This window comes from Caloenas nicobarica, chromosome 1 (genome assembly GCF_036013445.1).
Source record: "Caloenas nicobarica isolate bCalNic1 chromosome 1, bCalNic1.hap1, whole genome shotgun sequence".
Lineage (NCBI taxonomy): Eukaryota > Metazoa > Chordata > Aves > Columbiformes > Columbidae > Caloenas > Caloenas nicobarica.
The window spans coordinates 115,739,904-115,754,949 of NC_088245.1; the positions used below are offsets into that span (position 1 = coordinate 115,739,904).

The 15,046-nt window shown below is 39.5% G+C and overlaps 1 protein-coding gene across 1 annotated transcript in view; it reads left to right on the top strand.

Moving 5' to 3' along the window:
* SYTL5 (synaptotagmin like 5) overlaps window positions 1-15,046 on the top strand; it is a 54,410-nt gene that overhangs the window by 11,442 nt on the left and 27,922 nt on the right. The window contains exons 3-5 of the mRNA XM_065650480.1: window positions 7,478-7,593; window positions 8,185-8,317; window positions 10,057-10,182. Coding sequence (XP_065506552.1) covers window positions 7,478-7,593; window positions 8,185-8,317; window positions 10,057-10,182 — 375 coding nt within the window. The remainder of the gene's footprint in view (window positions 1-7,477; window positions 7,594-8,184; window positions 8,318-10,056; window positions 10,183-15,046) is intronic.

Below are 15,046 nucleotides of genomic sequence, written 5' to 3' on the forward strand. Positions count from 1 at the left end.
CTTCAGCCAGTCCCTGAGGTGAACTCAGTGCTGTGCCTTTCAGAAATGATGGGGTGTGGGTGAGATGACAGACTGGAGAATGGCAAATACAATACTGCTCCTCTAAAATGAAGAATGAACGAACAAGGGATTTGTTGGCCCTGTCAGCTCACCTTTAATTTCTCTAAAAATCCTAAACCAAATGACTGCTGTGCTGTTTGAAAGCTGAGAGATGACAGGACAATGAGTAAGACCTGGCTCAAGAACAAATAATGTCAAAACCAATATAATTTCCTCCTTTGATGGGGTGACAGACCTTGTGAATAGAGGAGGATCTGTTGACGTCTTGTAACTTGACTCAAGTGAACCTTTTGATACTTTCTCTTGTGCCATTCTAATAAGCTGATAAACAAGTGGAACTATGCCGTGGAATAAGTTCTGTCAGTGTGATTGCAGTTATGGACATTTCACTGTCAAAAAAAAAAGAGGCAATAGTATAGGTATAAAACATAGTGTTTCCTGGCTATAATATTTCCTGTTAATTATTTCAGTTAAGGACTTTGACAATGCAGCAGACAAGTTTGCCAGTTACACCTGCAGATGACATAAAACTGAGAAGTGCTGATGGACAGGATTAGGATTCAAAGTGATGCTTACAACTTAGAGAAGAGGTTTAAAGAAAAAGCAAGCGATGGGTCCCTGTGAGCACATGCAAGTACTACAACTAGGCAGAAACACAGCTGCAGAAACACAGAATGAGGATAAAAACAGCTTATGCAGCTGTTCCTTAGGAAAGGATCTGGATGTTGTACTGAATGAAAATATGAATCAACAGTATTTTCCACTGTAGAAAAGTCCAGCATTGCACAAGGATGTACAAGCAGAATTATGGCCTGTAAAATACGTGACACAATCCTATTTTATGTACTCTGCCCAGTTTTGTGTCACACGCTTCATGTTGACCAACTGGAGAAAGTTCAGCAGAAAATAATCATCACAGGCCTAGCACACAGTACGTTTGGAGTAATGGAAGGAGCCAGAAGTGTTTGGCCTAGGCAAGAGAAAAAAGAAAATAAGTGTGTTTTAAATCTACAAAAGGCAGCTGCATTAAGGAGGCATACATGCTGTTCTACAAATGCTGGATAAGAAAAATAATCTGATATTTAAATTGCAGTGGAAGGATTCAGTTTAGGTGGTATGAACATTGATATAACTTGGAGAGGTTGCAGACTCTTGTTTTTAAAACAAATTGGATAACTGTCTCTCAGGAATGATGGCGTCAGTAAAGATCGTCCTGTTTTGGGGCTGGAAAATGGACGAGGTAAGTTCTCAAAACTTATGCGACCCCAGTTTCTTGTGATTGTGCTGCAATTCTGTATGCCAAGCAGTGGTCCCAGCAATCATCTTGAAAATTAGTTCTGACTGAAGCCGATATCTAAGTTATTAAAAACCATGGTGTAATTTGTTTGCAAGGTGCTAAACTTTGCAAGTGCTAAAGTTTTTTCCATGTTAGATATCTTTATTAAATTGAAATTTCTGTCCTTTCTTTTTGTTCATATGCAGTGGTGTTTTTGCAAGACTATAGTGACAGTTAATGATCCGTAAAATGCTTTTTACACTGCTAGGGGTACACAGCAAGATTATCTTCTGTGTTGGCAGTATAGAGATTAACATTTGAGAAAGGTATTTCAGTTAAATCATTGTGTGTAGTTTAAATTATTTCAGTTCTGCTTTCCTCTGTCTCACTTAAATAAGAAATGCAGGAAAAAATAGCATTTCTAGGCTTTTTAAATTGCATTTGAAGGAGGAGCTGATTAGGTTAATGCGAACAGGGCCTTTGGCAAGATTAAAAGGCAGATGGCAAGGAGAGGAAAATGGGAACCCAGTGTTAAGAGCCAGTTATGCTGTATAAGTAGCAAACAAAAGGCAGAAGGAGGGGGAAAAAAAACTTTTAGCTGTGTAGTATTGATCTGCATACAGTGTTTGTGTATGTCAAATTGGATTGTTTCACCATGCTAGTGACTTTGCAAAAAAAGTGTGAGGATTTTTTTTTTCCTTTGTCCTTTTGTTTCAGCAAGCTCAATGAATGAGACTAGGTTAATGTGGATACCTGTATAGACTCTAGCACCTGCTGTGCTATTACAGTACTGGAGCTAGGTTATACTGTTGTTATAATTATATGTATGTTGTCATACATAGTCAGACCCTTAAAAGGCAGGGAGAAGGATTCGTGGCCTTTGTGAACTCTCTCCAGTTTTGGTACTATACTAGCTCTTGGCTGTTCTGCCAAAACTGTCCTTAAGAATGTCTGTTAAGTGAAGCTTAAGGTGATAGTGATAGTAGTAACCTGTGCAAGTCCTGTTATACAGTCATCAGCCATACCTGCAGGAATATGTTCCGAAGCAAGTTTTTCAGGACTTTTGGGAAGCATACTGGCATCGTGCGTAGTGTTAGTGAAGAAGGTCTGACACTGGGTGATGTGTTCATTCAAAGACAGGTTGGCAACTACTACAGCAATCACTGCAGAAATCCCTTGAATTACACAGGTGATCCAAAATGGTTGCTGAAACAAAGAAGTTCTGTGGCAATAAAAGGAAATGTAGATAATATCAGTCAGCTTCTGCCTGTTGCTTCATTTAATACATTTTGACCTTTCTTTCCCTCAGAAGAGCATCTTGAGTCTTGCCAATCCACTCCCTGGTAGCACAAGAGTTTGGGGTATATGTAGTACAGCAAAAGGACGTTCCATCACATAGCCTAGGATCAAATGTTATCTTTGCTTTAATATTTATGGTGGGTTTATGTCCAGCCTCCAAAAAAAAAAAAAAGAAAAGATGGTGGGAAACTGCAAATATGCTTACTAGGAAGCATGGTGACTTTGACTTGAAGATCGGGTGATTTCAAGATGCTGATTTTTTTAAGAATATGGTAAAACATACTACTACAAATTTTTAAAATGTTACATAGTAGCATGATGGTAGCTGTAGGAGTGAGATACCAGTTTGTTTAATAACACAATATAAATGTTCATCTGTCAACGATAAACTTTTCGTCTGGTAACAAGTGAATCTGACTTCACTCCTCCAAATAATCTTTAAAGCATTACATTTGCCATTTCTCTGGAGTCAGGCTTGCCTGAAAAACAGATTATGGTGGTGGGGAAGCCCATTACAACACATAAATTACATTCTAAAACACTTTCAAAAAGAGATTTAGTGAATTTGAGAAAAGACATTTGAATGTGAATAGTGAGAGATGTTCATCAGTGTTTTTAAGTATAACGAACTGAGGATTACATATAAATTGTCTTAGAATTTACAGTTACTGAAAAAGGATATTCCTCTTAAATGTCCATAAAGAGAAAATTAGTGTTGTGTTTTCCTTCCCACACCCCCATTAGAATACAAAGTTGCAAGGTTGCAAGGTAAGGGATTTAAATGTCAGAGAGGGTTAGAGGATTAGAGCCAAGTCTTTTGCCACATTCCTAGATCTGCAGTTCCTAAGGGCAGAGAACAAGAGAGTCTTTATTTATGTGACTATATGTTTGATGGTCACGTTGTAGTATTTAATGAGGTAAATTGAGCCTCTATATAGTGATGCACTTCATGAAAGAGGAAGCTTTCTGCTCCATTCCCTGCATACAAGGAGCTGAGGTCATCAGGAGCTTTTAAAACTAGGTACTAAAATGAACTTTCCATTAAGTTCACTTTTTTTCCCTGCGTCGTCTTAAAATGTGGTGACTTTTTGTTTGAAATTCGGCATCTAAAATGAACAATAGCTTAAGGGAAATCAAATTCTTCAAGCATTCTGCTGACAAGCTGATTTTGTGTCTTGATGCTGCCTGTGTTTCTCATTATGAATGTGTCTAGATATCTGCAAACAATGCCTTTGTTTTGATTTACTTCTTCAGTGAGATGAAATGCCTAGGTGGTCCAAGTAATTACAGCAGAACAAAGCAGTAATGGGAAATTTATCTTTATCTTTGAAATAATTACGTTCTCTTAATGTGTCATGAAAATTCATCAGTATCTTAGTACCATTAGGAGCTTAAAATTAGAGGCATTTCAAATATTTTAGTATCCAAATGTTTTTCACATTTCTTATAATTTCTTTTTATTATAGTAACTTCTAATCAAATTTGCCTTCTTTTGATAGGGTCAAAAAATTCTATTTAATAGCTTCATGGCTTATTAAAAATTACTCTGGGTGGGATTAACTTATGTTATAGAAAATACTCAGTGGAATTGAATACATGCAAAGATGAGTTTATATGTTTTGGTATGTTCCTGTATAGGCTGTATTTTAGCCAGCCTTTTGTCTTGCCGGTTTTCCAAATTTTACTCCCAAGGAGGAAGTAAAATAACTTGAGGAACAGGAGAGTGAAAGTAAGCTAGACTAAATCTCTCTCCTTTACTGTGGATGTGAGTCAGGCTGGATGATCAAATGGATAGTGAAACTATTTTACCAGTGTGGGTGTCCTCGAAGTAGCCCTGCAAAGGAGTTGGCGCCTCAATTTAAAATGTGGATCTTATTACCACTTAATAAAATCAGCTAGATGAAGAAGAAAGGTAATACAGTTTACCTTTATTTGGTGGATTGGCACATGGTTCAGCTCCATCGGTGTAGCAGCTGTCGCACTCCCTTGCCCTCTCAGGCCTGCAAAAGGGATTGTTCACACCATACTCTTTCCTTGTGAGTCTGGTTTGTGTTTGCCAGAGTGTGCAGTGATGATCTTGAACTTCCTTGGCTGAGCAAGAGGACACCAGCTGCATAATTAGGGCTATTTAATTGTGGCAGGTTACAGCCTGCAGAGAGAGGTTACTAAGAGAAGCAGATTGCTTATTTATCCTTTGCCAGAAGATACAGAGATCAACTGTTGTCACCCAAAGAGATTAACCTGTGTCCTCCCTGAACAGCTTTGTGACTGCGAGGAAGATGAGTATGGGGTTGATAGTTACAAGGGGATGGCAAGAAGAAAAGAAAGTCCTTCTCCACAACACTGCCTTGCTCTCTGGCCTGGCACCAGCCTTTCCTCTCTTGCAGGCTGCTTCACTCCCAGAGCGAGGAGTAGGTCAGGTTATTCAGATGGCATGGGATGGAGTGGGGACAGACAGAGGGAGACATGGTGAGCTCTAAGGGTCTGGGTGACCTGAACCACAATGGAGTGGAAGAGGAGTGGAAGGCTCTCTCCCAGGCATGGATGCTGGGGGAGGACCTCCTCTCCCCACCAGCAGCACCCTCACTGATTCTTCCTTGCACAGTCCAGCAGCTCTCCATCCCCTTCCTTCCCAGCCTTCTTCTACAGCTGCCCCTGCTGTCCTTCCCTTGGCTGCAGCTCCTTTGACCTCTCCAGCCCCCATGACCCTCCTTGAGCCCTTGGTGCTGCTGCTGCAAGATTGAATCTCCACATTAGACTATATGACGAATACGTGGTAAAACAAGCAGACACGCCAGTCTCAGACACAGTTCCACTCAGGCTGAAGTGCCTTGGGTGATTGTGATGCAAGAGGCACCAGAGAGGTTTGTTTTCTCTCATCAGTGTTCACATATAGGGGGTGGCTTTCCAGGGACTGTGTGGTAGAGGGGCTGCCTATCCATGAACCACCACAGCCAAGGGGGATGGCACAGTTCAGGATTTGGTGTGGAAATAATTACAAGTTTTTGCTTGTGGAAATGTGTAGTTTTGTGTCGGGCAGCCTCTCACGCTGCTGAAACCCTGAATGTAGGTCATACCACCTCCTTCAGATTGTCCTGAGCTTGGAGAAGGGTGAAGGCTTTTGCCTGGATATGGGGATGGGGAGTGCCCTGTCTGACCCTGATCAAGTTAAGTATTGCTGGTAGGATATTAGGGATGGATAAAACAGTGCTTGTGGAGTTTTATGGTCAAACCTGGGAGTAACTGACAAAAAAAAAAAAAAAAGAACCGTGTAGTTCGTTCTACAATGCAATGTCATATATAGTGTAATAGAATATGGTGGTGTAGTCAAAGGTCTGAAAGATTTATAGTTTTATACAAAGTATTAAACTTGCTATAAACCTAGGTATGAAAATAACTGCATAGAGAAGTGTGTACTGTAAATGAATAGTGAAAGTAGGCATTCAGAGAAAAAAGTGTTTTCCATACTAGCCAGACTGTGCATAGTTTCAAATGCAATTAATCCTTTTCAGTGTTTGTGTCTAACAAAACTAATTTAAAAATTCCGAGTGGAAATGTAGAGATTTTATTTAGTGGCTTGCATAATGACTGACTGATTGTGATGATGAATTATAGAGGGTTTTGTCACCAGGAGTCTGCAGCAACAAGATAAGGCAATAATCTTCTATTTCTATGCTTGTGAGCACATGTTTTAGATTTTTTTTTTAATGACTCATGCAAAGGTCCATGACTCATTAATAGGTTAGGAAGAACTGGGGTCTTTTTACCAATGGCTGGATCCTATTCTGTAATTTTTAGTATTTTCCCAAGTCAGATTCTCTATTCAGGCATGACCGAAAAGTAATTTAACAGTGAAGATCAGTGCTCTAAATCTATCTGTAGTAATTTTCATGCCCAAGGGACTAGATGATTTCTTTTCTGGTATGAGTTTGAAAATAAGTTTTCTTATTGAGCAAAAAGTAAGAAGGAGCATGTCTGGAGCTAAATCAGTTTTTAATTTTTTTTTTGTTTGTTTATTTGCTTTTTATTTGAGTATTCATGATTAGTAGCTTTTTGCCCTTAACTATATGTAGTGAGACTGTAGAAATGGTCATGATTGACCATAATGAAACTAATTCAGGAAAAGGCTAGCAATCAATAAAAAATAAACCTATGGAAAACAGCAATGCCAGTACAGGATTTATTTGTTGCTGGTATAAGTCAGAGAATTTGAAACCGGAAAAAGCAGCAGCATGCAGAGCAGTAGCAAAGACAAAAGTTCATGGCTCTGAACCTCTGGCACATAGCTAATTCGTAACACCGTTGTCATATGAAGAAACTGCATATAGTGGCAGCATATGAAACTTAGAGATGAGAAATATACTGGCTTGCAGCAGCCTGCATATAAACAGGTTGGATTCATGAACTGCTGGCTTGGCTGGCAGGAGCTTTTGTGGGGGGTTTTCTCCCTCCATCCACTGTCGTTTTTTCCACAAATCTTGTCATTTTTGAGATACTGGAAACTCAGGTTGAGTAGTTCACTATCCAAAGGATTAGGGAGTTAGTATGTTACAAGTCTGGTAAGTGTGGTTGAAACCTTTTTTTTTTTGCCAAGTAAATTTCCAGGTACCGAAAACTACTTTTCATTCACAAAGCAAAACGATGTTATTTTTCCGCTACATGTCCTACTACCCCAAGCTTTGCAATCAATCATTTTATTTTCTATTTTGAACTGTACAAATGTTGTCCTGTGTTTGCAAGCCTGACGCATGAATGATGACCCAAGGGCTGAAGCGGTAGCTTTGGTTGGCCAAATCTGTTAACGTGCATGTGTCTCTGGCTTTTTTCTTTTTCCCTATATAGACAGCTACGGATAGTGACAGGAGAATGGTTTTTTGAAGAGAGAGCAAAGCGCTTCAAACAATCAAATATTCTTGGAACCGATGTTGTCAGACAGTCTATCCTGCACAAGTTCCCAGGTAGAGACCTCGAGAGAGAATTGCTTGTGCTTAATACATTTAAACCTGTTTTTCAGTGTTTGACTTGTATTGTATTTTATTCTCCACTGCTGAAAGTGTAAGTATAATCAGGATTATAATCTTAATTTCAGATTTGGGTGTTGCTATGCAGTGATTTGTGAATGATTAATATATAGGAAAGGTAAGCTACAGATGAATGAAGAAGTATCTCTGTGGAGACAGAGAGCTGCTTAAAATCTCACTGCCCATACAGGAGGACGTTATTATTCAGCTGCAAAGCTAGAAGCAAAGGCTCTAGAACTTCATTCTCTATTGATGCCAGGAAGTTTGGCTGTATGTACAGATCTAAGACCAACCAGTGATAAATTCAGAAGCATAGTTCAAGACAAGAGGTGATAAAGAGAAATATTTCAAACTACTTATGGGTTTATTTTCTTTTATTAAAAGGAAAAGCTGAAGAACCCCCCAAATGTGGTATTTTTTTTCCCATTATACTTTATCATATTAAATATTAAATATTAAAATATGAAATATTAAAAAATGGAACGTGCAGACATTAACTTTTTTTTTTTCTGTCCCACTTCACTGAAGATACGGTTTCCAGTAAGGATGAAGGAAGAACATTTAAAGATCAACACCAAGAGAATGAAGAAAAAAGTCTGGATGTATCAGCCTCCTCCACAACTGGGCATAAATCATTCTTCAGCGGACACAGAAAGATAGGGTAAAGCCTTTTCTTTTGCAAACTGATAAATTGGATAACAGCTGTATATGGTTGGTTGGATTTTCTTTTGAGTTCCTCCAGCATTCCACATCAGCCTCAAACTTACCATGGTTAGAAACAGCCTTCATTTAAAAGCATGTGTACTATAATTAGGCTGCTGTTTCCTAGGAAATGCAGCAGTAATTACTCTTCAGCTATAAAGGTAGCAGGAAAAAAAGGCAATTTTACTCCTGGATTTTTCTTGTTTATACTCAGAAGTAACAGAGTGTTCCTAAAGGCAGGTTTGTTGAAGAAGCAAATGCAAAAAACGTGATTTGAAGGGCCTGGGTTTTTTTAATGTACACTGCTTAGTTCTGTTCAGAAGTCAAGTTTTCCTTTAGATTCCAGCTTTGCAAATTCAATCTAACAGTCAAGTAGTGCCTCTTTTGTGTGTGTGTGTGTGTGTGTGTGTGCGCGTGACAGTGAATAAACAGATAAGTTTGCTGGTCGTCTTGCAAGTCTCAGTGACAGGTGTAACCCCAGTGTGGCTGTGCCCTTAGAAGAGCACTCACTTATTCTCAGAGGATGTGGACAGATGCATTGAATATATGGTTGCGCAAGTGGTGTCTGGTAACTTGATGCTATTGAGTGAAGGGGAAGAAATATCACATGAATGTTCATATTATGGGTGGAGGTCCATGGGCTGATAGTTGGAAAACTTGATTTCTGTTGAAAGAATGAACACACATTATGGATCCTAAATATAGGGTAGGTAGATAACTTTCTACAGCTTTTTTTACTTCTGAGGAGAGCTGAGTGTGGAATTACTTGTTTCAGTGACTCCAGAAATTAACATGGGTGATTTATGTCTCTTTAATATTGGGGAAAAGAGCATCAGAACGCCTTTGGCTTGTCAAATTAAGGTGAAGACAGAACCAGCTTAGGGAATCTATTATCCTATAAAAAGACCTATTGCTGCAAATCATGCTAATTGGTAGCTATAATAAGAGTGCATTAAAGTTTACTTTTCTAATTCTCTTTTCATTTAAATCGCTTGTGCAAATCTATTAGTCATATTTGCCTATGAGAAAAAAATATTTTTTTTAATTGTCTGTTATTTATTTTAGTGGTGTTCAACCTTTTTCGGCTTGTGGCCTGAAATGTTTTCTCATGATGACTTTCCCCATAGAGAAAATTCAATCCAGCAAGAATTAGGCTTGCTTTTCCTAGTACATTTTGTGGCCTCTCTTGGAAGTAATTCATTATTCATCCTCTTCCTTCCTTGTTCCTCCTTCCTCCCTCAGGCTCCACATTCATGTATCTCATGAGTGGATTTGTTTTAGCAAAGTAATTTTGCGGCCAACTCTTACTGACAGTGCTATGAGATACCTTAACAGTCTATTGTTGTTTGTAAGTCTATAAAGAATACCATTATTTTTCAAAACTTTATTTCATTTCTGTCTTCTTAGGCCACATATTGCAGGGTAAGGTGATGTTTTCAGGAAATAGCATATTTGGGCATTGATGCATATAATTGCAGAGCTGCAAAGAAATCTTTCAGAGAAAATACATACAGGGTATTTTGTTCATAGGAATCAGTTGGGTAACCAGATTTGGTGGTCTATGGACGCTTATATCCAGAGTTATCTGTAGGTCAGACAGATGAAATCAACAGAATGCGCACATCACAGTATTTCACTCAGGCTGCTGTTTCCTGGGAAAAACAACCTTTAACATCTTTTATTCCCTGTTTTCATCAGGAAGGTAATTAGGGCGGCTGCCAAAGGAGAGATTACAAACACAAAAGATGAAGGTGAAAGGAACGCAGGTCCAGAAGCTGAAACGCAAAGTCTGCGCAGCGGCAAATCAACACCTTGCTCTGAGAGGTGAGCAGCAGAACTCGAGTGCAGCTCATGCTGGAATTGATCTAGGGCTGTGTGCCAGTCTCCTGTGCTGCATTGTGTCTTTGAATGCTCAGCATAATTGCTATCTGAGAAACAGATATGATGTTTAAAATCAAAAGAAGAAAAAAACCCCTAAAAAATATCTCCATCCATCTTCCTTTTTTGTCCTTGTGTTCAGGTGGTCGTTACTGTCAGTGTGTTTTTCCATGATTTCTGGCTTTTAATTGGTGAGCTGTGTTCATATTACGGAACTGAGACCCTTTGTTCCAAAGTTTTTATTCAGTAATGACATATTAATTGATTAAAATTTATATTTTCTTCTTAAAAGGCTCTGCCCTTTTCTTTCTGTGATTACTGTCCCAGTTATTTCTAATAGAATTCCCTTTATCATTCTTCTGGGCTTAAGAGATCTCTGTTATTGTCTCTGTTGATAGCATAATAAAATGCCAGATGCAACAATCCTCTCATGTACCAACTTCAAAATGAAGTGAAAAAATAGCTTACTTTTTTTGTTGTTCAGTTGGATAGTCTATACCAGATGTAGACTCAAGTGCATGTGCCCGGGCAACTATAGACCGGTCAGCCTCACCTCCATCCCTGGGAAAGTGATGGAACACCTTATCCTTGGTGCCATCTTAAGACATATCAAGGATAAGAGGGTCATTAGGGGCAGTCAACATGGCTTCACCAAGGGGAAGTCGTGTTTGACCAACCTCATGGCCTTTTATGAAGACATAACAAGGTGGACTGATGATGGCAGAGCGGTGGATGTGGTCTACCTTGACTTCAGCAAAGCATTTGACACCGTCTCCCACAGCATCCTCATGGCTAAACTGAAGAAGTGTGGACTGGACGATCGGGTAGTGAGGTGGACTGTGAACTGGCTGAAGGAGAGAAGCCAGAGAGTCGTGGTCAATGGGGCAGAGTCTGGTTGGAGGCCTGTATCTAGTGGAGTGCCTCAAGGGTCAGTTCTGGGACCAGTATTATTCAATATATTCATCAACGACTTGGATGAGGGAATTGAGTGTACTATCAGCAAGTTTGCTGATGACACCAAGCTGGGAGGAGTGGCTGACATGCCAGAGGGCTGTGCTGCCATCCAGCGAGATCTGGACAGGCTGGAGAGTTGGGCAGGGAAAAATTTGATGAAATATAACAAGGGAAAATGTAGAGTCTTACATCTGGGCAGGAACAACCCCAGGTTCCAGTATAGGTTGGGGAATGACCTATTAGAGAGCAGTGTAGGGGAAGGGACCTGGGGGTCCTGGTGGACAGCAGGATGACCATGAGCCAGCACTGTGCCCTTGTGGCCAAGAAGGCCAGTGGCATCCTGGGGTGCATTAGAAGGGGGGTGATTAGTAGGTTGAGAGAGGTTCTCCTTCCCCTCTACTCTGCCCTGGTGAGACCTCATCTGGAATATTGTGTCCAGTTCTGGGCCCCTCAGTTCCAGAAGGACAGGGAACTGCTGGAGAGAGTCCAGCGCAGAGCCACAAAGGTGACTAAGGGAGTGGAGCATCTCCCTTATGAGGAAAGGCTGAGGAAGCTGGGTCTCTTTAGCTTGGAGAAGAGGAGACTGAGGGGTGACCTCATTAATGTTTATAAATATATAAAGAGTGGGTGTCACGAGGATGGAGCCAGGCTCTTCTCGGTGACAACCAACAGTAAGACAAGGGGTAATGGGTTCAAGTTGGAACACAAGAGGTTCCACTTAAATGTGAGAAGAAACTTCTTCTCAGTGAGGGTGACGGAACACTGGAACAGGCTGCCCAGGGAGGTTGTGGATTCTCCTTCTCTGGAGACATTCAAAACCCGCCTGGACGCCTTCCTGTGTAACCTCACCTAGGTGTTCCTGCTCCAGCAGGAGGATTGGACTAGATGATCTTCTGAGGTCCCTTCCAATCCCTAACATTCTGTAATTCTGTGATTCTGCACCTAGGAATTTTACAATCTGGATTGAAAAATAATAATAATAATAATAATAATAATAATAGTAATTTCATGTAAGATCCAATAGTATTTTCTAGCTCTAAAGCAGTGTTCCTAGGAGATTCTAAATAGCTATACAGGAACACAGAGTATCAGGTAAAAGGAACATCATGAAATTTAATTCATCCACAGATGACCCTTCTTGTTTAAGCAAGAACTTGCTTCCCTTTGTTACCTGCAATTCAAAAATCCAGTTACTGAATGTTCTGCAACATGTGTGAAGTTCATGGTGACAATCTTCTTGAAAGTTTAGATTTGAATTTTTCATTGGATGCTTCAGCACTTACTAGCCAACTCAGCTTTAAAGCTAGTTTTCTTTAACCCCTGCCCAGTTCACTGGGTTTTTTCATTGAGCTAATTAGGCCTTCTGTATCTAACTAGATTCATACCTGACTTTTATGACACCAGAAGTAGTATTTTTGGTGTTTTTCTGAGTTTGTTTTGATTTTCGTTAAATAGATATTAGTGAAGGATCTAAGAGAGTAAAACTGAGGAATCTGGTGTCTGTGCTGCTTAACACTAAGGTTATGCAATATTAAGTAACTTTCTCTAAGAGTTGACCAGAGTAAGGACAAAAGGCTGCTTGTGAGAGATCTGTGCAGCAGTTCTGATGTACCAGACTACAAGGAAGTTATAACTCAGTTAATCATAAACAAAGCAAAATTTTTTTGTTCGGGGTGGTAGAATTCAGCACCTGATAAGCTGTTTGAAGGTTTAGAAGGATAGAGCGAAGTAGCCCGTGAAAATAACCTTTATGTTTGATTGCCTTGCTTAACTTTCACGTAAAGCATCAATTTTTAGCTTTCACCCAGAGCCCAAGTGTGGAACTTATTAAATTAGGCATATTGAGTCATGGCAATTTCCTTCTCTACCCATCATCTCATCCTCACCTAATCAAATTGGTGTCCTGTGTCAGAGTACATGGTGACCCCGCTGTGTTGCCAGGAGATGCTTTTGGTAGCGGGGCTGGATTATTTTACTGTCTGTGGAAGATGTGGAACTTCCTGAGTATTAGTTTGTGGAAGGATTGAGCAGCAGTTTATATTTCTCAGTATATGGATGAAAATTCCTGTCTTGTGCATGCATGGTTAAATACTTAATTAGATATTCAAGGATGCTTGCTTTAGTTAATTTATAGAGCTGAGTAGTAATTATTAAAAATAACAGAAAAGCTTCCCAGGCTACCCTCTGTAACTGTTTTGAGTTTTAAATTAAAATAATATAACAACATCTTGTGACACTGTAGCTGTCCTAGATTTTCCTGCATACTACTGATTTTTGTAATTGGCCTAATCTTCTTAGCTGCATTGCCAAAATTGGTAGTATTTCACCTACCAGCAGGGAAACTGAGAGACAATTTTTATTCTTTCTAAACATTTTGGTTTAAGAGATGATGTACTGAGCTGGGAATAGGGAGTCCCAGGCTATGAGTTCATCCCTTCAACTGGTTTATTTCTACTGCAACAAACATGGTTACTGATTTTGCAGCTATATGAACTGTGAGACTGCGTCAGGGTACTTCTGAGATCTTGTCTACCACATGGAAATACCTGGCAAAGTCACCTTACAAGAAAGGTTTTCTTTTGTCATCTACTTAATATGTGTATAAAATGTGTTGAATCTCTCTCTAATAGCAGACTGAAATAAGGGCAAAATACAGGAGAGGTCCATTGAGCAGGTTTGATGTGCAAGTGCTCAGTCTCACTGATGACTCCTGCAGAACCCCTTGTAATGTGTTTTCCAGTCTTTTACCCCAGCCCACTATTACTTCTGAACAGTTCTCTTGATTCACACTGGTTTGCACAGTGATGAAAAAAAATCTGTAACAACAATTTTTGTACCAGAAAGTCACAACAATCCATCAAAAGTGATGTAGCCTGCAATACAACTCAGGTTTTCAACATTTTAGCTACTTGCTATATACTGGCAGGTTTGACAATTAGGATGTGTGCCTCTAAGTCCAACAGTTTTGATAAAATACAGATGACAGCCAGTGACCTTGATTTTCCTGACTTTGCAGCACCAAAGACTCATCTTTACATAAACAGATAGGATTAAAATTCAACCAAAGCACATTTAGGAGGATTTGTTGATCACTGGCTCATTAAATTAAAAAGTAGCAATGCATGTATGTCAAGTGGGTATGCGTAAGAGCATGTTTATTATGCGTTATCTACTGTTGTCAATATAAGAACTTGGATAGTCATTGTTAAAATATGCTTACTAAAAGACAAAAATATGGTTGCACAACATTTGTAGACAGTTCTGGTGTTTGGGGTTTTCCTCTGTATTCCTTGTTTTCAATAACTCCACCAATGTGGATTCAGAGCCTGTGCTCACCGCTTCATGTAGTGGTGAGGTAGGAGCTGTTGTGTTCCAGAGTATTTTTTCTCAGTTCAGCAGTAGTTCTAATCAAAATTTCCGTTGTGGTAGAGAAGATTTTTACTGCAGTTACTCTAAATGTGATATGACAGCCTAAACCAAGTGAAGGTAGACTTCAGCTGTTGTCCAGCACAATGAAGATGCCTGCAAATCTGAAATATTTATTAAGCAAGCCTCTTTGGGCTGAAAATATACTGTAAGCTCCAAAAATTTTCTCCAGCAAATTCACATTACTATTGTCCTCTGACACTGTATTTTCCATATGGAAAAGGTTGCAATTCCGGCATCAATTCCTATTTACCAGTAATTTTATTTTTTAAAGTAGTAAGTAGGAATGTATGCAGAACTCTTACTGTCCTGCAAGACTCTTTGTTATTTCTCTGAACTGTGAAGAAAAATGAAAATGCTTGAACTGATGTTTGTGGAGGAAGAAGAGTAGATTATCCAAGAATTTGTATTTTTACTGCAAATCAAATTT